Genomic DNA, 25,994 nt, shown 5'->3' with positions numbered 1-25,994 from the left:
CCCTCACCTACCCAGAGACACAGAATGCGATGAAGCTTTAAATTCTCCTACCAAAGTAATTTATACCTTTAATGCAGTGTCAAGAAAAACCAAATCCTCAACGGCTTTTTCTTGAACTTGACAAAGCACTTTGAAATTCATTTAGAATAACAAACAGGTAAGAAAATCTAAATGAGGGGAAAATAGGGGAAATGCCATGTTCTACACCAGATACTCAAACATAATTTCAGTTATAATTACTAAAAATATGGAACAGAAAAATGGAATAAAAAAACAGAAACCATGGAAACAGATAGGGATACATTACAAACTACAGGGCAAGGAACGATTAGCTGGTAAATGGCACTCACTACAGCAACTGTCTAGTGACCTGGGGAAAAATCAATTTAAATCTTGACCGTACACCATGTACCGAAATAAGTTCCAAGTAGATTAGATTTTTAAATATAAAACATAAGCCAAAAAAAAATCACAGAAGAAAATAGAACTATTTATGAAATCACTAAAGAACTTTCTAAGCTTAAATGGAATAAATAGATGAGATTCCAAAATAAGTTAAAACTTTCTATACAAAATAATCACAAAGAAGAAAGAGAAGTTAAGCTTCTATACAAACTGAATAAAAAAAGAAGTGAAGGAGCTCTGATCATGACGAGACCTTCCAGGAAAGACGAAATAAAATATTCTTCCTTATTAGTAATTAAGTGAGATGCCCTTTATATTAAAAGATTTTAAACATGCATAACCCTGACATTTGGGGTGGACATTCCGCAAGGTTTAACCCAGGTGCCGATGTGTGTGATGGCCCCACCACTGAGACTCGGGACAGCCCACCACCCCGAGCACTTCTCTGCCACTGGCACCCCCCAGCCCAGCCCCCAGGGCCAGTGGTTCGTCTCTGACTTGCTCCCTTCCCCGTCCAGCACGTCTACCCTTAGAGCCCCGCACCCTGGGACCTTGGGGCTTCTCAGACCGTTTACGGAGACCAGCACGTTGGTTGTTGGCTATTTCAATGCTGAGCGGCGGGACGGGCGGCTGCACCAGGCGGTTGATCTGTTCACGGGTTAAAGGACATTTGCGTGGTTTACAGCTTTCGGTGACTATGAGTGATCCAGCTGAAGAGTCACAGGCCCCAGGTCTGGGGAAGGATGAAGAAAGTAAATCCACCCGGCCTTTCACAAAGGCACTGATCCACCTGGAGGGAAGCAGGCGACAGCCGATCGCCGACCCAGAGACACAGAAGTACAGGCAGACCGCAGAAGGAGCAGAACCCCAGTGTCGCCGACCCAGAGCTGACTTCCCTGTATTAACTGCAGCTCTGAACCAGCTTGGGCAGAAAGGACAGCTTCACGACGGCGCATCCCTCACCCGTGAACGTGGTGTCTCTCCATTTCTTTAGAAATCCTTTGACTTCTTAATCAATGCTCTGTCGTTTTCAGTATATAGCTCTTCTACGTGTTTTGTTAGAATTATACCTAGGAATTTCGTTTTGGGGAGAGTGAATAGGAATGGTATAATGTCTTAGATTTCAGTTTCCACGTGTTCACTGCTACTATATACCATATACATATTATACACACACATATCATATATAAAGTGAATTCAGCAAGGTTGCAGGATACAAGATCAATACACAAAAATCAACCCTGAACTCACTTCGTTAGTTAGTTTTGTTTTGTTTCGTTAACTTCTTGGGATTTTCTATGTAGACAAACATGTCACCTGCAAAGAGGAAAAGTTCTGCATGCCCTCCCTTTCCTTACTGCTCTGTCTGGGACTTGCAGTGCATCTAATCAGGGTGGTGAGAGTGGACATCGCTGCCTTATTTCCGACCTTAGGAGAAAAGCTCTGACTCTGACCGTAAGTGTGATGTCAGATGGAGGGTTTGTGGCCGAGCTGCATCTGGTTGAGGAACTTCCCCTCTTTTCCTAGTTTGCTGGGTTTTTATCAGTATTGAATTTTGTCAAATGCTTTCACTCCACCAAGTGATTTGATCCTGCTGATTTGGTGGATTATATCAACTGACATTTGAAGGCTGAATCAGCCCTACATTCCTGGAACAAACAAATAAATCTCTGTAGGTTTTGTCCTTTGTCTTGTCACTGATTTTGAAATTAGAGTAATATTGTCTTCATAAAAGGAGTTAAATTTTCTGGAAGAGACTGTACAAACTGGTGTTCATTCTTCTTTAACTGTTAGGTAGAGTTCACCAGTGAAGGTTGGTTTTTTGAAAGCTTTGTGATCATGGATTCGATTTGCTCGATAGTTACAGGATTATTCCGACTATCTACTGCATATTGGGTGAGTTTTATAGTTTTGAGTGTCCTGAGATGGTGGTGGTCGTTGTTTGGACGCTGGTTCCACTCGGTCTGGATGCAGAGAGAGTGGGGAGAAGCCTTGCTTTCTGGCCCGAGAAGGAAGTGGGAGGAGGCCGCGCTCCTGGCTGTGCTCAGCCTGTCCTGTCCCGGCACCAGGCCATCTTGCGGAGGCGCAGCTGTGACCGGACAGGTGCCAAGACCCTCGAGGGAGGGCCCTCTCTCTATGCGCAGGGCTGTGGCCCCAGGAGAGGGGGGCATCCCCACTGCCCTCCTCTCTGTCCCCCCCCCCCCAGCTGGGGGTGGCCGTGGACACTGCTGTGGTCGTGGGAAGGGCCTGGCAGGGCAGGGACGCAAAGGCCTGAACGTCTGCCCAGGGGCCTGTGAAGGGGGCCCTAGGGAACCGGGGAACGTCGGAGCTGAGGGAGAGGGAATTCCACGTTCCACTGTGCCACGCAGACCCCAAAAGGCACCTCTGAGCTGGGCGTGTGGGGCTCTGACCCTGAAGGGCCGTGAGGCCTGCACTGTGGGCCAGACCACTGCCCAGGACCTAACGGCTGAGAGGAGCACAGCAATGGCTCTGAAACTGAACTGACAGTAGAAGCACAGCCCTTGGAAGGTGGCAGGAGCTGCTGACGGGCCCACCTGGCAGACGCCTGCTGAAACCCAGACCCACAGGATGTACGTTCTCCAGAACTTCACAAAGACCTGAAAATGTTCAACATGTCCAGGACACAATTCGAAACCAAGCAGCATATGAAAAACCAGGAGAACGCAGACCTGCTGGGAAGAACCCAGCCAACGGGCACCGACCCCAGGTGACAGAGACGCTGGGACCGTCAGGCGCCTGGGGCAGGGTGGGGAGAGCGGCTACGAGCCGTCCTCGGTCTCCCTGGAAGCGGCACTGCCCGACACTGGGCTGCAGATCCTGTCCCCCCCGACCCGTGATGTCCGTCGCGTCCGTCACACCACACGCTGACCCTCAGCTGGGGGCCCGTGTGCCCTCTGTCCCCTCACCATCACCCACACCTACCGTCCGGCTCGATGCATGCGTCCGTCAAGCTCTCTTTTTCACACAGAAAGGAAATGATCTGAATTATTACAGATTCTCATCAAAAGCCACGGAGGCCAGAAGGCAGAGAAAAGAGAAAACCGCCGACCCAGAACTTCACACACAGCACAGATGCCCTCCAGGAAGAAGGGCAAGATAAAGACACTGTCAGACAAAGGGAAACCACGAGAGTATGTTTCCAGAACACTTGCCCTGAAAGAAATGCCAGGGAAGCTCTTCCAGCAAAAGGAAATGATACCAGAGGAAAACTTGTCATTTCAGTAATGAAGGAAGAGCGACAGCAATTCTGAACGTCTCGGTAAAAATCATGAACTGTTCCTTTCCCCATATGTTCTTTAAAGTATGAATGACAACTAAAATCAATAATTATAACATTTTACAGTGGGTACATACAAATAAGCCCTACTACAAGGGGGGGGGCGTGGGAGACCTGTGTCGTGATAAGACCCTGACATTCCAGGATCTCATCATCCTCAAGTGGTAAAATATTAATTATAAGTGCACTGCGAAAAGTTAGGTATGCATATTGTAATCCCTAGAGAAGTCACTTCAAAAAGTATCTAGGGCTTCCCTGGTGGCGCAGTGGTTGGGGGTCCGCCTGCCAATGCAGGGGACACGGGTTTGTGCCCCAGTTCGGGAAGATCCCACATGCCGCAGAGCAACTAGGCCCATATGCCACAACTACTGAGCCTGCGCTCTAGAGCCCGTGAGCCACAACTACTGAGCCATTGGGCCACAACTACTGAAGCCCTTGCGCCTAGAGCCTGTGCTCCACAACAAGAGAAGCCATAGCAATGAGAAGCCCGTGTACTGCAACGAAGAGCAGCCTGTGTGCAGCAACAAAGACCCAATGCAGCGAAAAAAAAAAGAGTACCATAACCTAAATCTCACATCATATGCAAAAATTAACAAAATGGATCACAGATTTCAATGCAAAACTAAAAGACTTGGCACAGAAAACATAAAAAACAGGGTCTTGACCTTGGGTTTGGCAAAGTTCTTAGATCTGACTCCTGTAAGAGATAAACTGATCACCTAGAGCCCGTGCTCCGCAACAAGAGAAGCCCCCGCTCGCTACAACTAGAGAAAACCCGTGCGCAGCAACGAAGACCCAACGCAGCCAAAAATAAATTAATAAATAATTTCAAAAACGTTTGCTCTGAGAAAGACACTGTTAGGAAATGAAACTCCCCAAACTCGAGCCAAAGACAACAATCCAACAAAAAATGGGCAAAAACTTGAAGAGAGACTCTACCCACCCAGGGGGATACAGGAATGGCTAACATGCGACAAAAGATGCTCCACATCTCACCCGTCAGGGAAATGCCAGTTAAAACGTGGTGGACTCCACTGCACACACCTCAGGACGACGAAGGGCCCCGGGCTGGTGCCGCTGCGGAGCCCCACTCCGGTGCCAGTGGGAGCGCGGGGACGCACGGCTGGCCACGAAGCCAGTGGCCCTCTAACCACCTGACCCGGCGATCCTGCCCCCAGCACCCGCCCTGAAGAAACGCACTAGCACTCACAGGAACACGCACAGTTACTTCCTGTCTTCGGTTTTCAGGTTTGCTAAGGGTGTCTGGCTGCATCTGACCCACCGTCTTGTGGGCTCAGGTTCCGACATCAGCTCGGTGCGAAGCCTCTGCAGTGCTTTTAAGATCCACCTGGCGCGTGCGGCTCGGGCTGGCCAGACAACGGTGCCTCAAGGACCCCAGGAGGCCTCCCCGCCACCTGCTGCAAGGCCGGGAGGTGACGGGTGCGGACGGCAGCACTGCTCTGCTGGGGCGGCAGGGAAGGGAGGAAGCCTGAGACCCGGCACCCCTGCTGCTCCCGGTAACCCACCCAGGAACGGGCCGGGGCGCAATTCCCGATTCTCGCCTCTGCCTCCTACTTTCCCGCGGTCTTCCTGCCTGTTCTGAGGCGGCCCCTCCAGCGGAGGACGATGAGCTGGGGAAGCACAGGGCAGGACTCCTCGCTGCAGGCTGGGGGCTCCCGGCTGCTCCCCAAAGGCTCTAAGTGGCCAGAGGCCAGCACCTGAGCCAAGCACAGCTCCCGGATCTACGTGACAGCCACCTCTAAGCCTCGGGCAGCCAGACCAGGGGCCACAGCAAACCCCGAGTCCATCACCTCGTGCCGGGCGCCGAGCCACGTGGAGCCTCAGCGCCCTCACCAGTGACCCGCAGCTGTCTAGGCCTCCTTGCCCCCCGTGACGCCTTCCCGAGCGAGTGCCAGTCCAGGACAGCCTGCTCCCGCCAGGTGCCCCCCTGCCAACACAATCCCCACACCCAGGGCCTGCTCTGAGGCCGCCTCATTCCCGTGGCTCTTCCCTTGCTGCCGTCCAGCTGGCCGCTGCGTGGCTGCCGGCTCGGGAAGCAGGTGCTACGGCTTCCAGAGCCTCAGCGAGTCCGCGCTATCTCCCCAGCTGCCATCACACCTGCACTCACGGAGGCCCGGGGGACAGCAACGACTCAGAGAGGCCCGCCCGCCACGCCCCACATCCGAAGAGCCCAGCTGGCCCTCGCCCCGTCCTCGCCCTGCCGGGCCGGCGCCGGTTGAAGCGGGATGGGGGTGAGCCCCCGTCTGGAGAGAGGAGCAGAACCAAGGTGAAGCCCAGGCAGCTCAGCTGCTGCAGGGGTGCCCTCCACCCTGGGCAGAACGGACGGGCCACAGGGAGGGGCCTCGGCGTCCCCCCTCCAGGGACCTCTCGGGATCAGCTGCGCCACACAGTCAGGCAGAGACAAATGTGATCGCCTCCCATGTGTCGCTCTGACAAGATTAGATTATTTTAGCGTTAATTCTTTACCTCATTACAGCGCAATGAACGACCTCTGGGCCAGGCTGGGTAAGGCGGGGGTCACGCAAGGAGCACAGCCGGTGCTGGGGGCTGGGGTTTCAGGCTCCTGCCAGCCGAGGGTGTGGCCTTGGTAGGGCTTCTTGAGCGACTCCTTTGTCAGAGGTCCAGGGACACCCGGAGACAAGCATCCCCTGCGTGTCGGAACGCAGCCACCTGAGGCCGGGCACCCTCCATCCCCAGCGCCCGGAGCGGCTCCTGGTGTGGTGACGGCAAGCCTGGAAGTCCTAAGGAGACGGGGGCACCCTGTGCTGCTGGTCCGGCTCCATCCCGGCCACCCAGCTCCGTGCTTGCGCCACTGCAGAGAGCACGCCCACCCACACGACCCCCGGGGGCCTTCTGCAGGCCCAGCTCAAAGGCCACGCTGTGTGCACGGCAGACAGGACCCGTCCAGAGGTGGGGCGGGCTGGCCCGCGAGGCCCACAGGGGAAAGCGGGTGGTGTATGTGGGGCGGGGCCTTTGCCGGTGCCCTACTCTCCAGGACGCGTCTTTGGAGGTCCGGGGCCTCCACGTGCTGAGATTTCTTTCTATGGTTGGAGGCAGGTCACAGCTCAGAGCCCTGGGTACTGAGGCAGATGCGGGGGGCCCAGAGAGGGAGTTTGCCAAACTCTGCCTCTGCCTGGCAAGGCAGAAATAGACACATGTGGCCTCCCCTCCACAGAGGCCAGCACCTAATCACCACGCTCAGTCCACAGGCCAGCCACCCACTCGGCTATGGCAGCGCCACCGGCATCTGTCTCCTGGGCGCTTAAGAGCCACCAGCGAGGCACCTGGCTGCTCTCATGGCTCCCCGGGGGCGGGGCTGACCCTGGGCTGTGGGGAGCGGCCAGCGCCCTGAGCCTCAGCTGCTCCACTGGCCAACAGATGGCACGTGCGGCTGGGCTGAGTGCGCGGACGGAGGGCCACAGGGTTTCTGCAAGCGCTGGACACCCCCTGGAGCGAGGCCGTGGGTCACTGCAGGCTACGAACCTGGTGGCGGGGCTCCCTTGCCCATGTGGCTTCAGTGGGGACGCTTCCCTGAGGATCCTGAGAGCTGACCTGGCCGCCCTCCTCTTGGTCCCACGAGGAGGGAAACGGGGTGACCGAATGACTCCTTTCCCGCCCACACTCTGGTGGGCTGCCAGCCTGCTGGGTCCAGCCCAGGACGGGTCAGCACAGGGCACCCTCCACCCTGCCGCCCCGGCCCCACTGGGTCCACGCAGCTCCTAAACGAGGCTCCAGCTGCCGTTCTCAGCCTTTGCTGCCCCGTCTCCGTCACAGGACTGGCCCAAGCCTCTGTGGAACTGGCACTCGCCAGGCTGTCACACGACTGCCGTGGGGTTTGTTTTACAGTTTACGCTTTACTTTTATTCCCACGTGTGTGGTTTAGAGCCCAGTCACGCCCCGTGGGGCCTCTCTGCCTCCGGCCAACGACTCCGATCACCTTGGTACTAAGTGGCTGGCGCCCTGCCGGCTCACACGTGCCCCTCCTCCCACCGCCGTCCTCCCAGGACCCAGGACTGCTACGACGGCAGGTGCTGCTGGAGCTGGGCTGTAGCAGACGAGGATTCCTCGCTGTTTCCTGCACAGCGTCCTGTCCTCCCCGGAGCTGACGCTGTCCTGTCTTCCGTTCGCTGACTTTTCTGTGCACCCGTCGCTAATGCAGCCGAACCTCTTTGCTGACCCACGTGGGAGCTTCCTAACCCTGTGGTGGCAGCAGATGTAAACAGGAGACGTGAGATGGGCACCCCGGGCAGGGCGGTGGCTCCGTGCAGCCAGGACAGCAGGCCCAGGGGCGCAGGGCACGCGGCATGGCAAGGCCTGGGCCACAATGCCCCCTGAGACACGGGCCAGTTACGTCCTGATGACCCCCTGGCCTGAAAGAGGCCCAGAGCCTCTGACCGGCTCCAGCCAGGGCCTGCCCCTCCCCCACGTGTGTCCCGGGCTGGCGTCTCGGGCTCTCTGCGCTTCGCCTCCTCTGCTGGTCTGCTCGCTCTGCTGGGCGCGTCTCTGACAGCCTCCTGAGACGGGGCGCGTGGTGAGCTGTTCCGGGCTCGCTGGAGCACGGGCACTGGGCCGGAACCTGGAGCAGTGCCCACAGCTTTCCAGCACCAGGGCTGCTGCTGGGAAGGAAGCTCTTCTGATCCCTGGCCTTTGACAAGTGACCCGCTTTTCCCCTGGGGGGCCCCTTCATCCACCCACACGGAAACGGCCTCATCGCCACGCGGTGCGGAGTGACCTGTGGCCCCGCCTCTCCTGCAGCCCTGCGACTCGGCAGACCGCGCAGCCCGGACGCTCCTCTAGTTTCCTCAGCTTTTTTCTCCTGCTTTCCAGCTGGTCGCCTTGTTCTTCTACTTTTCAGATAAACCTTCTCAATTTCATCTCATAAATCCGCTATTTAGATTTTCATTTAACTCGTGGATATTTCTAACTTCCAGACGTTTGTTGTTTTTCATTTTGAAAAAATTTAAAGTCTCTTGCTTGTGCTTTGCTGCTCAAAGTCCGTCCTTGTCTCTCTGAGGACACGGTGTTTTGGAGGTTCCCTGCACTCTGGTGGCCTGCGCCCTCCAGGTGCATTTTTCTACTTGTTGCTCTGGCTCCCTGGTCACAGCCAGCAGTGGGTCCTCCTGGCCTGTCAGCTCCGCCCAGGGTCCGGCCGGCCGCCTACGGGGGCCTCCAGGGTCAGTGCTTTCAGGTCTCCTCCGGAGCTGGTCAGGCTCCAGAGGGCGAAAGGGGTGGGTGGGGGCGTCTGGGCATCCACCAGCCTCATCCCTCGGCTCCGCTGCCAGCTCTCGTCCTGGATGGGCCCTGTCCATACCGTCTCCGGAGCCACAGCTCACAGACACGGGGGAGGACGTGGGCTGCCCGCAGAACCAGCCGCCAGAGTCGCTGCCCCGGACCCCCGCGAGTTCTCACCCCGCGGGCCTGAGACGGCGCCCGAGGACCTGCATGGCCCACATGTTCCTGGGGCGCCTGCTGCCCGCCTGGGAACCACCCCTCGGGAATGGCTGCTCCAGGAGAAGAAACCGCTGTTGACTTCCATTTCTCACTTCTGCTGGGAGAGAGGCCACGGCCCACCACGCAGACTTGGGTGAAGGTCTGGGAACCTTCCTGCCCCTTGATCACAGCCCCAAGCAAGCGTCCTTAATCCTCCTGAGCTCAGACGGTCACGCCCCTCCCTAGCACCTCTTGCTGCCAATTCTGGGCCTTTGGGGAGGTTTGTGGCATAAGTCAGCCTGGTTCCTGGCTCGACTGCAGCTGCTTAGATTCCGTTTTCCTGAGTCTGCTCACCATTAGACCACCCGCCCACCGACCGTCCAGATTCCAAAGGTTTGCCGTCGTCCCTCTTGCTGTGGGGCCTCGAGGAGGACGGTCCGAATGGCCGCCTCTGCCTGGATGCCCACAGTGTCTGTGGGCACATGCCACGGCGCCCCTGTGAGGCTGTGAGCAGCTGTGTCCCCAGAGCTGAGCACAGAGCCACTGGTCGGAAGGAGTGACAGACCTCACTGGTTAAATGATCTGCCGCGTTAGACGGTACACGTCCTTTCACAGAGTAAAGAGCCACCTCGAGGTGCCCGCGTCTGCATTTTCAGCTCGTGAATTTGTCAAGGACACACAGGCCGCTCGAGAAGAGGGGCTGGAGCCGTGGCTGGAAGGAACACGGGGAGAAAACAGGAATGCGGGCCTGGAAACCACAGCTCGGCCGCCCACTTGCTGAGGACCCTGTAAGAGGCCTCTCCTGGCTTTCACCGGGGAGGGCGGAACGCCGGCCACCCCCCACCCCCACCCCACGGCAGTCTTTGCAGCTGAGCCGGGGTTTGGCCACAGAACTGCCACCGGGGCACCTGCGCAGCCAACACCGCCACTCCGAGCGGCACGGGGGGCTCTGTTTCTGCCCCAGGAATGGAAGGCCTGTGCTTTGCGGGCCGGGATGCCAGGATCCTCTCCATCTGGCTGCTGCCGGTGGAAACTGCAAAGTGAGGAGTTTGTGTAGGAAGCCAGCTGAACGGCCAGGAGAGCAAGGCAGCACCCCGGGGTGGCACACGGGGGTCCTGAGCTCTGGGGGCCTCGCGCTGTGGCAGTAACCGTCTCTGCTCCGGCCTGTGGGAGGGAGAGAGCTCTGCCCTGGGCATGCCTCTGCACGTTTCTTGTCGTCGTTGTGTCTGGATGCTCTGATCCACAGAGCCAGCCCTGCACAGAGGTCACCGCCCCCTCTGAACACAAGATGGGAGAGGCCGGCGCAAGATGTGAACGGGCGTGCGCGTGAGGCTGGACGTACGGACGAACGGATGGACAGACGGGGGCCTACCTGCCACCTCCTTGGACGAGGGCAGCCCCGCGGCGGCCTCCAGGTCGGTGGGGACGGCGCCGCCGGCCTCCAGGGTGTGGACCAGCTCCCGCAGCCGCTCGCACTCCTCACGCAGCCGCTGCCTCGCCGCGCCGGCTGGGTTCAGGCTCAGGTGCAGCACCTTGGTTCTGCTCTGGTCGTAGTCACCCTGTGGGACCACAGGCAGGAGGTCAGAGCCCCTCACAGAACGAGAGCAAAGGGGGACCCGAGCCCGGCCTGTGGGGTCCCAGCCCCTCTCCCTGGGCTGTGGCCTCAATTAAATGGGGGAGAAACAGAAAGCCCACCCAACCCATCTTTGGAGCATCGTCAGAACTCAGCACATGAGCCCCCTTCTCTGAGTCTCGTCAAGGACCAGCTACTGGGAGGGAGGTCTCTTCAAACTGCGGCGCTTTCAGACACCATCGGCCAACAGCCTAACACCTCTGGGTTCTCGCCAGCCTCTCGGCGACCCTCCTGTCTCATGGGCTTTAAGAGTGGGACCCGTTTTTTAAGATTTAAAAACAAACAAACAAAAAAAACCAACTTACTAAAACTGTGACGCTAAAGCAGAGTCCCCACGTGCCTCACACGGTCCCGTTACTGACACGTGACATCAGTGCCGTGCATCTGTTACAGTTCAAGGGCTAACAATGACGCCATCCTAACTAAGCTCCCTACTTCCTTCACATTTCCTTAGTTTCCTCCAAATGCCCTTTTCTGTTCCCAGATTCTTCCTGCGGGACCCCACGGGACTTTCAGCTGTCTGATTTCCGTGGCTCCTCTGGGCTTTGTTTTGGGTGACCTTCAGAGTGCGGAGGATGCCGCTCGGGTGTCCTGAAGATGCCCTGCTGTCGGGATGTGGCCGACACTTTCCTCACCGTTACCTGGGGTCAAGGATTAGAGGAGGAAGACCCCAGAGGTTAAGTACCTTCTCATCACACCGTGTGGAGGCTCCACGCTACAAAGGTGACCTTGACCCCTGGCTGAAGTGCGTTTGTCCCCTTTGGAAGGAAGTCACCAGGCACACCCACACCTAAGGAGTCAGGGTTACGCTCCCTTCCAAGTTGACGAGACCCTCAACTGCCTGTTGACACATCCCACCTCTGCCCCTCCCGGCTGGTAGGAGCCCGCCAGCCACAGGGGAACAAGGTCAGCCCGGCAGAGAGTGAAGGGGGCCGGACATCAGGGCAGGCATTTGATTAAGTGGGTGCTGAACGGCCTGAAATCCACACGCAAAACCCAGGGCCCAGGGCGGCTGTGGCGACCTTGTGGGAGAGGCATCACCGCACGTTACAAATCTGCAGTGACCGAGGCAGGCGCTAAGGGCCAGTGGGGAAAGGACGGTCTCCCCAGTACGTGCTGCAGGGTCAACTGGATGCCCAGATGACCTTGACCTTGACCTCACACCTCACAAACATCACTCCTGAGTGACGGCAAATCTACACGCAAAGGTTTTAGGAGAAAATATAGGGACGTCTTTGTGACCCGGGAGTAGACAAAGGTTCTTAAACAAGGTTCAAAACGGGTTAAACAAGTGAAAGAAAAAATAAACTGGACTTATAAAAATTAAGAACTTCTATTTATCAAAAGAGTAAAAAGGGAACCAACAGAGTGGGAGACACACGAAACACATAAACCTGACAAAGGACTCACATCCATAACATACAAAGAACCCACACAAATAAACAAAAAAAGTCTGACAATTCAGTTTGTAAAATGGGCAAAAAAATGTGAATGGACACTTCACAAAAGAAGATATCAAAAAGCCGATGACACGTGAACAGTAGCTCAAATGACTCACCAAAGAAACAGTGAAAAGCGCAGTGAGATGCCCGGTCGACACTGAACAGATGAGGTTCCAGGGCCTGCAGACCCCACGCTCTCGGAGAGTGCAGGGTGCACCCACTTGGAGGAAACCCTTGGCAGGACCCTGGGGTGAGCGAGTGCACGTCTCCGACCAGGAACTCAGAACCGTGACCCATCGCACCCAAATCACACAGGGCGGGGGGGTGGGGGGGGTCCCCACGGAGGACCATGTGTCAGCGAGAGGGAAGGTCTGCACGCAGGACGACGCGGGCAACTCTCTCACACAGAGCGGAACAGACCAGCCGGACCTGGCGGACGGACACGGGGCGGCCGCTGACACACCACAGGCCGAGGGCGGGGCCAAGGGCAGAGTTGGGAGGGGACTCAGGTCTGTGCTGGTCTGGGCGCTGGTGACCGAGTGCCGCCGCTGCGTGGCGCTCCCACGTGACGTGTGTGTTTTCCCATATGTACACCGTGTCACTCAATACGAAGTTTCCAGAACGTGCACCAAGTGAGTCCGTGGGTGCTTCTAGGCACAGGTCAGCTCAGCCTCAGCCTTCCAGGCGTGAGCATCCGTGCATCCCCCCGCCCCGCAAAGCTCACTGGCATCAGGTTTTGCCACCAAGAGTCACCCCAACAGATGGGAAGGGCCCAGGCGGTCAGCAAACAGACCACCGGCGAGTAAACCCAAGGGGCAGCGGCTGTGCTCCGCCAGCTGCTGTCCCCACGGCTCAGCCCCGGGTGTCTGCCAGGAGGGACAGCGCAGGTCGGACGCTTCGGAAGTCAAGGCAGAGGCCACGCCTCTTTGGTCATCACTCCCTGGGCCTCCCAGGGCAAAGGCTGAGGGGGGCCTGGGCCTCGGCGAGGGGAAGGCCTGGGCATCCCTCCCACCCAGTGCTGAGAGAGAGACATGGGAGTGTCCTGGGCTGAGGGGCAGCCGGCTGCTGGCCCAGGCCCGGGCCTGCCCGCCTCTCACAAGGGACGCTGGGCCAGCTGAGTGGGCATCTCCCTCCTGCCCGGACACTGAGATTCCTTCCTGGACGACCCAACCTCCCACCTGTGACTTCTGCCCGCAGCTCGCTCTTCCAAGGGGAACAGCAGACATGGCACCCTTCACTCAGGTCGTCAAATCCCCGGGAGGGAAGCCAGGGGCGGACACTTCATGCAGTGGAACAGTCCCAGCGCGGGAGCTAAGCTGCGTGGCCACCGCCGGCCAGCCCTCGGCCAGCCACCAGCTCGGAGCCCCCGAAAGTGACCCCAAAAGGGAGGGAGGGGAGCATGGAGACACCCCCTCCCTGCCACAGGCAGAGAGAGGGCGGGAGAGGGGGAGAGAGCCTGGCGGAAGGCAGAGGGCTGGCAGCCGGTGCCTCACAGGCTTCTGAGAACCTTGTAAAAACCTCGAAGGATAAAGAGACATCCTGGAACTCCGAGTGAATCACAGGCTGTCAGGGTTGGAAGGGATCGTTATTTCATCCAATTCTAACACTCTGGGAGACACAGCCAGGCGTATGGAATCCATCTGCCCTGTGCACCCTGGCAGAGGGCCCCGCAGCAGACGGGAGGCGGGCCAGCTGCTGCGGGAGCTCATGTCCCCCGTGGGTCTGGGGTCAGGAGGGTACAGGGAGAGGACGAGGGCAGATGTGTTCTGCAAAGGGCCGGAGAGCACATGCGTCAGGTGGTGCCAGTCACACCATCTCTGTCCTAGCAGGTCAGCTGATGGGGAAGGAAGGGGGGAGGGGGAAAGGAAGGGGGGAGGGGGGAAGGAAGGGGGAGGGGGAAGGAAGGGGGAGGGGAAGGAAGGGGGAGGGGGGAAGGAGGGAGGGGGAGGGAAGGAGGGAGGGGGGAGGGAAGGAGGGAGGGGGAGGGGGAGGGGGAAGGAGGGGGAGGGAGGGAAGGGGGAGGGAGGGAAGGAGGGAGGGGGGAAGGAAGGGGGAGGGGGGAAGGAGGGGGGAAGGGGGAAGAAAGGGGGAGGGGGAAGGAAGGAGGGAGCTCCCGGCACCCTGGACACACAGCCCCGCCCTGCACGGCCCCCTCCCGGCCCCCTCCCGTGTCCCTAATGCTGCTCTTCCTCATTTGTCTTCAACCCTTTAAACGTGCAAAGCAAAACCAGGCTGGCAGGCTGAATCCACCGGGCTCCACCCCTCTCCTTTACCTCAGATATTCAAGGGTCCCGCCTTCCCCCCAGGCCACAGGCTCTCCCAGTCTGGCCATGCTGACCACTGGCTTCACACCCACCTCCCTGCCTCCCCAGGACTCACCTGCTGACGCCCCGGGAGGGCCCGGGCAGGGAGCTGGGCACAGAGCCTGACCCCAAGGTCACCAGTGACCCTTGGCCGAGGCGCTGGACCTGTCGGGCCTCGGGGTCATCCCGCCCAGCAGGTGTGGGGAGAATCGGGGAAGACGGTGCCGGGACATCAGGGTCGGGGGCAGGATGCCCCGCGGGCAGGAAGGGGTGCCACCTGCCCGCCCCACAGCGCACGGTTTCTGACCACCAGCTTCCCCTTGACGGGAACGAAGGAAAGCAAACACTGTGGTGGGTGAGAGGATTTAAGGATCAAAGGGAGAACCAGCAGGGCTTAACCAAACCAAGCCAAACCAAGCCAAACCAAACCAAACCAAACCAAACCAGACGGGGGAGATGCTCGCAGCTCTGACGAACTGGGGGAAGGGACAAGCCTGCGAACCCTGCAGGTGCCCATGTGAGCGTCCGGCGCCGGAAGGTCGGGGCCTCTGCTCCTGCCCCAGAGTTATCAGACCCACAGCCCCCAGAATGCCCCCTGCAAAGGCCCTGCTCGCCCTGTCTCCAGGCCAAGGGGGGCATGAGGCCCAAGCCTGCAGGCGAAGGTGCCATGGAGCCACCCTGGGATGCAGGCCGCAGGGAGGGAGGCCTGGGGCCTCCAGCCCGGGAGGTGGGGGGGGTTAGCCCAGCAGGTCCACCTGCTGGAAGTAGTGTGAGAGCCCGGGAGAGACCGGCAGAGCCACCAGACAGACACTCGCGAGAAACAGGATGCCAGCTGCTTTAAGCCACTAAGTTGTGGGATGTTTGTAACAAGGTAGCAGGTAACTGAAGGAATCTCCCGAGGAGCGAGACGGAGCCCCAACCCCCGACCCGGGGGCCCCAGGGTCCCACCAAGGGGGTGGCAGCCCCCAGGCCCAGGCCTCTGTGACTCAGCCTCAAGCCCGGGTCATGACAGAGACAGGACAGCTGCACGGGGTCTGCTAACGCCATTCTGCCCAGGGAGTGAGAGTGTCCACGGCCCCTGGGACTCACACTCTGACCCTCAAACTTACTACCAGGCGATGGCGGCCAAGACAGCGGAGCCGGCACAGGGACAGGTCGAGTGTCCAGAAGAGCCCCTGCCTCTACAGTTGGCCAATGCTCAACACGGGTTCCAAGGCCACCCACCAGGAAAAGGTGCTGGACAACTAATGGGACACGCGCATGCAAGAGCGTCAAGCCAGATCCTAACCTCACACCACACACGAAAATGACCTCAAAATGGATAAAAAACCCTAAACTAAGAGCCAGCACCATAAAACACGTGGAAGAAAATACAAGCATGATGCTTCACGACACTGGATTTGGTCTTGGATTCTTCAATGTGACACTAGAAACAAGGAACAAAAGAAAAAGTAGACAAACTGGACTTCCTCAGAATGAAAAACTGTCGTGCTTCAAAGCATACATCATCCAGGAAGTGAAAAGACAACCCACAGAGTGTGAGAAAATATCTGCAAGTCACTTATCTGAAAAGAAACTTGTATCCAGAACATATGAAGAACTCTTACAACTAAGCAACAACAGAAAAAAAAAAAAAACCCAAACAAACTTACGTAAAAACAGACAAAGCATCTGAATAAATCTTTCTCCAAGGAAGACATACAAATGGCCAATAAGCACATAAAAAGACGCTCAGTGTCCCTGTCATTAGTAAGCGGGGGGACGGAGAAAAAAATCACAACGAGACATCACTCCGCACCCACTGAGGTGGCTAGAGTGACAAAGCCAGACAGCCTCAGCGAGGCAGCGAGAAACTATCCTCCTACTGCTGCTGGGAATGGAAGACGGGGAGGCCTTTGCGGGAAACAGCTCCTCAGACAATTAAATACAGTTACCACGTGACCAGCAGTTCTACGCCCAGGTATGCCCCCGAGAATAAAAACACACGTCCACACAGAGACTTGCACACACATGTTCAAAGCAGCATCAATCATGATAACTGCTCAAGCGTCCAGGAGCTGACAAATGCCCTGACACAGTGTGGACCATCCGCACGACAGAATATTATTCAGCCATAAAAAGGAATGAAGCACCGACACCTACTTCAACACAAATGATCTTTGAAAATACTGCGCTCAGCGAAAGAAGCGTCACAAAAGACCACATATGTGACTCCATTCATGTGAAACGTCCAGAATGAGGAAATCTACAGAAACCGAAAGCAGACTGGTGGTTGCTTAAGGCTGGAGTGGGGATAGGGGAGAGTGGGGTGACAGCTACAGGGAACAGGGTTTCTTTTCGAGATGATAAAAATGTTCTGAAGTTGTGCGCTGATGGTTGCTCATTATCTGTGAAAGTATGAAAAACCACTGAACTGTGCGCTTCAAAAAGGTGAGTTCTGTGATATGTAAATTGTATCTCAATAAAGCTGTTTTTAAAAAAGAGAAATGAAAGAAAATAGGGAAAACAAACAGTAGGACGTGTGTGGACGCTCCATCTGCTACCGAGAGTCTGGTGCGGCTCCAGGCTTCCCTCCACACTCCGCCCCAGCCATCAGCGGGAGAGAGGCGCTTGGCTCCGCAGGAAGCGCATGCTGGGCGGGCCGGCCTCACCGCTGCGGCACAGGCGCTGCCCGCCACGTGTCTCCACGCCCCCGCGGCGACCCCGGCTTCCTGGCTTCGGCTCTCACACCCCCTCCAGCGCAAGGGCTCCTGCGCGGCCCCGCTGTGGCCTGGGACTCCACACCAAGACCCTACTCGCTATCAAGACCACCGTCCTCAGGGCAGGTCTTGGCACCTGGCTCTGACCAGCTGCCCTCCCTAAAATGGCCTGGCCGGAGCCCGGCCAGCCCAGCCGACTCAGGCCTGTGTCGCCTGGGGCCAGCCTGGACTTCCAGCGGGGCCTTCCAGAGGCGCCTCCTGGCTGGGCTGCAACAGCCCTGAGGGGCTGGGGTTTGCCACAGACCCTGCCACCTGGAACCTTGCACTCGGTGCTCAGGAAGCCAAGGCTGAAGAGTCCCTTTCGTCAGATGAGGGAGCCTGAGGCCGGCTGGTTCCCCCGGGGGGTCTGACGGGCCTGGAATGGAGAAGCAGTACGGACCACGGGGCCAGATGCTGTTCTCCGGTGCCGGGGTGGACCAGTCCCCATGGCCCAGCTGGACTGGACACAGGCACCTCGGGGTGCAAGGAGGCTACCCAGACCCCATCCTCCCTCACACAGGCCCGATGAGGCTGCCAGGGGTCAGGAACCCACAGGACCATGTGGCCGGGCTGCGTGAGAGGGGGTCGAGGTCCAGCTCACCGGGGGCTCTGCTCTCTGTGCCGCCCCTCCCGGAGCAAGGAAGCCCTCCCCGGCCACTCCTTCCTCCCCTCGTCCCTCCTTCCCTCCTTCCTTCCTTGGAGAGGAGGGTGGCATGGTGCCTGCAGCCAGTGAGGCGGGGGCTCCGTGAGGACAGGGCTTTGTCCCGCCCCCCAGACTAGTGAGGGGACCCCAGTGCCCCGTGAGGACCCACTGAGAGGAGGTGGCGGCGATGTGGCAGCAGCAATGCAGAGCCCCCAGCACGCCCCCTCCCCGCTCCGTGTGTTCACAGCGTCCACCAGCTCGGGACGCTTTAAACCCTGTCCTGTCACCTGTCTCCCCTAGAGGTTAGGGCTGCATGTCAAGTAAACGTTTGCAGGAGTGGGTGACAATTATGACTGCATAGCGTCCTGTGGTTGCGAAACCAGAGGCCCAGCTGGTGACCAGAACAGGGGAGTCACAGGGCCGGATGGCCAGGGCCTCCCGCTCCCTGGGTCCGGGGAAGGGGTGCCGGCGGTCATCCCGGGCACGCAGGGCCGTGGGCACAGGGGGTTCATGGCGCCGTGAAGGGTGTGTCGGGGGGCAGGCGCCGCTGAAGCAGGCGGAAGAGCACGAACAAATTTGCTGAAATCTGCTGCTGCGTGACAGCTTTGAGGAAGAAAGGGGAAAAATGGCTATAATCTTCTGCTAAAAATTTGTTGCCTTGTTTAATTTGCAGCTGAGGAAACTGTTGAGACACTGACAAGAATCTCAAAAGGAAAAGTTTTGAATCTCCCTTTGACGTGTGGGTGCAATTACTGGCTAAACAAAAACGTCCCACTGGCCGAGGGGGCGGAGAGACGTCCCCGTCTGTGACTGCATAGGAATGGCCCCCCGCGGTCCAGCTCCCCCTGCGCCCACTCCAGCTGAGCCAGTCCTCGGGGAGCCCGCACAAGGGGCTGGGCCCCGCAACCCGCATGCCCAAGGCACAGCAGTACGTGCGGCAATGCTCCTCCCTGGGGCCGCAGCCGGCCCGTGGCCCTCTGCTCACGGGCGAGGGGGGCTTCTTCTCGGGCTCAGGTTCCGCGCAAGCTCGGACGAACAGCCACGTCCCCCTGCGTCCAGGCCACGGCTGAGTCCCCTGGCATCTGCCTCGCTCCTGTCTGTGTTCAAGTCCTGCCCCTAACCTGCTGGCGGCCCGGGCCTCTTGTCTTCCTGGGCCTCAGTCTCCATCTGCTGAAGCGTGAGGGCCGTGAACTTGATCTGTAAGTACCTTCCAAGCCTAGCACCTGGGAGACCTGGACGGAGGTCAGACCCCCCCGGGAGCCCGTGTGCCCTGTGGATGGACAGCGGCCGCCCCGGGCTGGCGAAGGGCTGCTGGGAGGGCGGACCTGCCACGAACAGTAAGAGACCCTGCTAGCAGGAGACAGAGGCCCACGAAGAGTCAAAAAGTCCAGTCAGACCGCCACCGAGCCTCATGCGTATTTACAAATCTCCTGGCCTCAAAACTAAATCAACATCTCTCCCAGCTGAAGGAAGACAGCTCAGGGAGAAAAGCAGGGGAGCTTCGGGGGTCCCGCTGGGTCGGAGGGGCAGGGCCGGCCTGACCTCACAGATGGGGGGGCACAGCCCTCGCCGGCCCCGCCTCACCCCAGCCTGCACACCCGCCTCCGCGAGGCCCAGGGCTCCGCGAACTTGGGCAGGTCCCTCAGGCACCGGCCTTGCGTCCTACGCACCCCATGGGCTGGGGTGGCTCGGTGCTCGGTGGCTCACAGGGACGCTCTCTGGCTCTGAAGCCGGGGGCACAGGGCCGGCCCGGCCCGCCCAGACGGTGTGCTCACCGCGGGTGGAGAGCCTGGGGATCGGCGGGGGCGCCACGTGACAGTGCAGGCTAGACCTCCCCAAGACCCCCAGCACCAAGACCGAGAAACCGAGGCCCACGCGGCCGCCCTGGACCAGTCACGGGAGGGGTGAAGAGGGGAGGGGCCCAGGGCTGGAGGCGGGAGGGCCACAAGGGAGGGGTGATGGGGGCTTGCCCCTGGGGACTGCCCTCTCACCACAGGCTCTCCGCGAGCCTCCTGCCGTGGGCCAGTGACCACGTGGGCCGACGCCCTGCACCCCCCACGCCCTTCGTGTCCCCTCGTCCCCCACCACAGAGGCCTCATTCGGGAGCTGGGCACCTGGCACTCCTGTGGCCAAGGCCCCTCACGAACAAACACGCACGGGCTGTGAGGGTCTAGGAAGGGCTGAGAAGGTCCCTGAGGATGCTCATGCTGCCCAGCCCCGGGGGACCGGCCACTGCAGCCGCCGACGGGGCTGGGCTTGGCTTGGGGAGGGGGCACTGCCGGGCCCTGCCAGTCCCCAAACCGGCAGTGTGTGCTGGGGCTCTCCAGGCAGCTCCAGGAAGGGTGGCACTGTGGGGAGCCGTGCCTGCCAGGCCAGCACACGTGGGAGACCCTTCTCACACCACCCTCCGGGCGACCGTCTCCCCAGCACAGCAGGGCGAGTTTATCTACCATCAGCCGTGAGGCGCCACGTGGGCCCTGGACACACAAGTGAGCTTGGCAGGGTGTGTCCTGTGGCTGCTGCCACTGTCCCCCGCCCAGGAACAGTGGGGCCCAGGGAGAGCCTCACCCAGCCAGGCCCACTGCTTGTCCCCCTGTGGCCAGCAGCCCCCTCGGTGGAACGCCTGGAAGGAATCCACCCCAGTGAGGAATCTTGGGGCCCGTCCTAGACTCTTAGGTCCTGGCCAGGAGCTCTGCTGGAGTGTGATGTTTCCAAAGACAGGGGCGGGGGGGACAGGCAGGGAGAGCCCCGGGGCCTCCGGCAGCTGAAGCAGGCTGCCCACGGCACTGCCAACCACCAAGAGGGGTAGGACGGGTCTAGCCGGCTGAGGCTGGGGTTGCTCTGGGGTAACCTCAACACTCCCAGACTGCTCGGATGGCAGGTGACATCCGGCAGCCAGTGCCGCCACAGTGACAGAGAAATACCGAGAGGTGAGTGGAGCCGCGCGACATCACGTCCCCAAGTGGGGCTGCACATCCATCTCTGCTCCCACATGAGCCAGGTGGCTTGGGCCAGACCCCATGGAACCTGGAAAAAGGAAAAATGCCACCATCCTGGGATGGCAGGGCGGGGCGGGCCACAGAGGCCGAGACCTTCCTCAGCCCTGACCCCAGAGCCTGGCCTGGCTCCCACTCCCATCTCTCCTTGAGGCTCCAGGAAGATGCCCCCAGGAGGTGGCCCAGTGTGTGGTCCTTGCGGCTGGCATTCCGTTGCCTACAACACGGATAATCCTGTGCTAGTTCTGAGACTTGACCAAGCCGTTCCCTCTTTCTGAGACTCAATTTGCTCATCTATAAAATGGGGACACTACTGCTCACCTTCCCAAGTTTGGAAAGATCAAACGGTCGGTGGATGTGAAGACAGCTGTAAACTACACGCAACTTCGCTGGGTGTGTGACTGTCACCCACGATGACCATGGAGTAAAATCTGGGCTATATCCTGATGGGCACCTCTCACACCCTCCAGAGGCAGCCCAGAACGCCACGTGTCCGAGGACCCAGGCCTTCTGGAGACCTCAGAAGACAGCCACAAGGAACCACCAGTGCAAAGCTGACCCCTCAGGAAGGAGGAGCGGGGACGACACCCTGCCCAAGGCTGCAGCACACGGGCCGGGAGCAGGGGCGGTGGCGCGGGACAGGTGGACGGAAGATGGCACTGCCCAGTGGCTGGTTGGTGCCCCCTACCTGGGAGGGGACGGCAGAGACCGCCAGGCCACTTCTGCATGGATGCAACAAGGTCCCACCTGCCAGGCAGACACCCGAGCCCGAGCCGGGCACTGGGTGGCAGACACAGGGACCCGGAGACCCTCTGTCCTGCCAACTTGAGCCAGACCCCGGCCCATCAACTCCAGGGCGCGGGACTCGGCGAGTTCCCGGGACGTCTGTCAAGAGCTGAGGGCTCCGCCAGTCTCACCGCGCAGGTGGGGGGAACGGCGGGAAGAGCAAGGAGAGCGAGCAGGGCCCCCCGGAGGGTCTGGCGGCCCATTTGCCACCCTGTCCCAGGCCAGGTGAGGCCACCGTGCTGCCCACACTCATCCACGAACGCTCCCGAACGCGGGCTCTAATCAGCAGACAGGGAACTGTTAGCAGAGCCCAATTACAGGACAGTCATCACCTGCTGAGTCCCACCCGGAGCCCTTCAGCAGGGGATCAATTGTGAGAGAGGCTTGTAAACAGCCTGCAGAGAAGGAATGAAGACAATTCTCATCGTCAGGAGGGCGCGATGGCGGCCATTTAGGCCGGAGCCCAGCTTTGGTGGCCCCATCCCTCCCAGGGCCCCCCGCCCCATCGCCCGCCCCCTGCTGCCGCCATGGGGCCACCCTGCAGGCCCAGCAAGGTGGGTGCTCTGGTGGTGGCTTTGGCAAGACTCTGGGCTGGGGGGCAGCAGATGTGGCTGAGTGGGGAGGGGCAGCCACTGACAGTGTGGCCGGGGAGGGGCCTGGTTCAGCTGGCCAAGCTGCTCCCCGGCTAACAGGGCCCCCCACTGCTCCTGACCACAGGCTGAGCCTCTCCCTAAGCTGCCGTCACATCAGGGCTGTGAGCAAGGCCCTGACAGCAGCCACCGCCTGGGCACCCGGGGCCACACCCCTTGGGAGGAAGAGGAGGGGAAGGAGGAGGACCACGCCTTCCTCGTATGTCTGGCCAGTCTGGAAGCCGCTGCTTCTGGCCCTGCCCCACCCCCGCCATTCCAGAGCAACGTCCTCTGAGCCTACTGGCCGAGTGACCCGTGTCCCTGCTCAGATGGGCGGGTGAGCAGAAGCTCCATCACGATCTCCCTACTACAGACGGCAAATGACAGCGGGCACCCTAAATCCACCCTGAGCCACAGGAGCTGGCAGCGGGGGGCCTCGTGGGTCAGGCCGGCAGCTGCAGGACCAGCTGGTGAAGGGCGAGCACCTGGCCGGTGAGGGCAGACAGAGGGCCGAGCAGCCCTGGCACCTGCACCCTTGCCATGGACGCGGGCACTGTGTTTCTCCTGCCAGGCCTCTGAGTTATATCAGAAGCTGTTAAACAAAGCCTGAAAAAAGATGTTTTTTCTGAGTTGTGGTAAAATAAAACTTGCCATCTTAATCATTTTTAAATGTGTTGTTCAGCACTAAGTACTTTCACACTGTTGTGGAGCCGTCACCGCCGTCCGTCCACAGAACTTTCCATCATCCCAAACTGAGGCTCTGCCCCCATTACACACTAACTCCCCTCCCCCTCCCCCAGCCCCTGGCACCCACTCCCTACTTTCCATCTCTGTGACCCTGGCTCCTCTGGGGGGACCTCACAGAAGTGGAATCACACAGCATCTGTCCTGTGTCTGGCTTATTTCACTGAGTATAATGTCTTCCAGGTCCATCCATGTGGTAGCAGGTGTCAGAGTTTCCTTCCTCTTTAGGGCTGAGTGATATTCCATTGTGTGGGTGGACCACGTTTTGTTTCTCCACTCACCCATCGATGGACACTTGGGTGGCATCCACTTTTTGGCTGCTGTGACATGGGTGTGCAAACATCCGCTTGTGACCCTGTTTTCAGCTCCTCGGGGCACATGCCCAGAAGCAGAATTGCTGGATCACGTGGTGAACAAAGCCGCTTGCATGATTCAGTTACGGTACCTGTGGAGGCACACTGTGCAGGCCCGTCTGAGACAGTGCCTTCAGGGTCTAGTGTTTGTCCACAAACCCCCTCCACAAAACCTCCTGCTACAAGAGCGACTGGTAATTGGCCAGACTTCCCTTCTTGTTAGGGCTGCCAGGAAGCCCAACTTCACTTACAACATCAGCCCCAACGGTCAGAACGTCTGGGATCTGTTTCTGGCAGGCATCATGGTATCACCTGCCAGGAATTCTTTGTGCAACAGTGGGATCTTGTCCAAATAGATGTGATCACGGAAGACGGTCAGGGAGCTGGCACAGGGAGTGCAGATGAACCCCTGGAGAGGGGCCAGGTGATGGCCCACCCCCAGGCTGATACCTAGCGCATCTACACAGGGACCGGTGACACAGCCCCTCTGAGGTGTTGGGGCAAAGCCGGCAGGAACAGGAGAGTGGGCTCCCTCATGGCAGGAGGACGTGGGCCACAGGGGACCCAATGACGGACTTCAGATCCCCATCCGGTGTCGAGGGGACAGGAGCAGTTTGGGACGCAAATCCGGGGTGCTGGCTCTTCAGAAGCGGGTAACGGGCTGTTAAAGGGGCACATGCAAGTCGAACGCTCCACGGGCCGACACCTGGCGTGTGGGGCAGGGCCCGTGTCCTGCAACTTTGGGGACAATCAGGAAGAGAAAGAACCCAGAGCTTGAGCAGGTTCTGTGTCTCCCATCCCAGTCCTCTGCACGGAAACTCCTTGAATGGAACGGAACCTGTGAGAACAGCTGGGTGTAGCAGGAGAAGCGCTGGGCCCAGAGTCAGGAGGACAGTCTGCTCCTGGCACTGCCCTGCAGGGCTCTGGGCCTCCATCTGGCACAGACCGAGGGCGTCTCCAGGCAGAGCTGTCCCAATGCTGGGCTGCCCAGCTGCACACGGCTGAGTGGAGCTCTGGGGGCTGCGCTGTCCTCCGTCTGCAAGGACCTCCCTGCCTCTGTGCGAGGGCACCGCCCAGGGAGGGCGAGGCTCACGTCAGCGAGGGGACCCTCGGGCAGAAGTGGGTGCGCCCCAGCTCCTGCCACCCCCCTCACTGCAGCTGTGACGCTCCACGATCGCGGTAAGAACACTCGACTCGGTGAAGACGACCGTTGCACGTCCTTTCCCAGCAGGCCTCATTTCCAGGTTTTTAAAGGGCTGGGTCTCTATCTTTCTCATCGAGACACTTTGCAAGGACCACATGGGGGTGAAGAGCGGTATCATGGCCAAGTCCGAGAGCGCCAAGGCTGAAGCGACCGCACGCGATAGCAGCCCGAGGCCGGCGGTGGCTCCGCTGGCTGTGCCGCCAGCCTTTTGTGTGTTGAGTACGGCCAGTGGTGGAGCAGGGCCAGACCAGACGGCGGAGGTCCCAGGGCGAAAAGAGCCCAATTCAGCGGCTCAGTGGGACCTGTCTGCAAATTCGGGGTCGGGCCTGCAGTCTGGGTTCTGAGGTCCGATGACACCCTGGGGCCCTGGGGCACCCAGTAAGGAGGTGCGAAGTTGGCATCCCCGAGGCCCACGGGACGAGAAGGGGCTTAATATTCAGGACATGTCATTCATTGCATAAAAAAATCAACAGCCATCAGCGCCTATGGAAATTTCTCCACAGACAGACGCACGTCAGCGCGCTGGCTTTTTCAGTCCTTGGCTCCAACAAACAGGAGCAGCCTGGTGCCGCCTCGGGGGGCGGGAGGGCTGGGCTTTTTCCTTCATTACGTGTCTTGTTTTATATGCAACATTGAGGAAGGCGGGCCGAGGCAGCGAGGCCCTGGGACCCCTGGACCCCAGGCCCAGTGCAGCCGGATGCAGGGTGTACGCGGCACTGTAAGGGGGTTACGACCCTCAGCGGTGACCACCCCCGTCCGCGTGCGTGACACTCAAGGAAAGACCCACTGACGGTGAAACAAAGGAGACAAGACATTGAGAAGGAGACTCGACAGGAAACATGCAGGTGAACACATCTGTGAGCTGTTCCCGCGGGGGACATGGACCCCAACAAACAGAAAGACACAGCGACGTCCTTGTGGGAGGGTGTGTCCAGGAGGCGGCCAAGCCCGACCTTCATCTTCACTTCTTACGAAAGCCAGCAAGCTCTAGGCTGGTTGGTGGGGGAGCTGGATATGCTGATTCCAAAGTTCATATAAAAATGAGCAAGAGCTGCCAGGAAAACCCTGATAAAGAAGAGTCACAGGGGCAGGAGGTCACTGAGACCTGGCTGTGACCTGACACATGGGCATCTGGCGCACGAAGGGGCAGACCTCACCCCAGCGAGGAACAGACAGGCTTTCAGTCAGTGGTCCAGGGGCCCCAAGAAGAGCCTCGTCCAAAACACAGGCAGGCATCACGCTTCCCACCTCGTAAAGAATCAAAACCAAATTCCACATCAATCAGATTGAAGTGCAAAAAATGAAACCACCACAAAACCAGAAGAAACCATGAGAGGATTATTTTATACCCTGACGCGAGAAAGGTAAA

At 59.1% G+C, this 25,994-nt stretch overlaps 1 protein-coding gene across 2 annotated transcripts in view; it reads right to left on the bottom strand.

Moving 5' to 3' along the window:
* MAD1L1 (mitotic arrest deficient 1 like 1) overlaps nucleotides 1-25,994 on the bottom strand; it is a 323,431-nt gene that overhangs the window by 51,057 nt on the left and 246,380 nt on the right. For both annotated transcript variants that reach the window (XM_082645300.1, XM_082645299.1), the window contains exon 16: nucleotides 10,527-10,713. In XM_082645300.1, coding sequence (XP_082501426.1) covers nucleotides 10,527-10,713 — 187 coding nt within the window. The remainder of the gene's footprint in view (nucleotides 1-10,526; nucleotides 10,714-25,994) is intronic.

Source organism: Mesoplodon mirus, assembly GCF_964341445.2.
Source record: "Mesoplodon mirus genome assembly, chromosome: 15".
Classification (NCBI taxonomy): Eukaryota; Metazoa; Chordata; class Mammalia; order Artiodactyla; family Ziphiidae; genus Mesoplodon; species Mesoplodon mirus.
The sequence above is the reverse complement of the archived record's forward strand: the minus strand, read 5'-3'. Positions and strand labels throughout refer to the sequence as shown.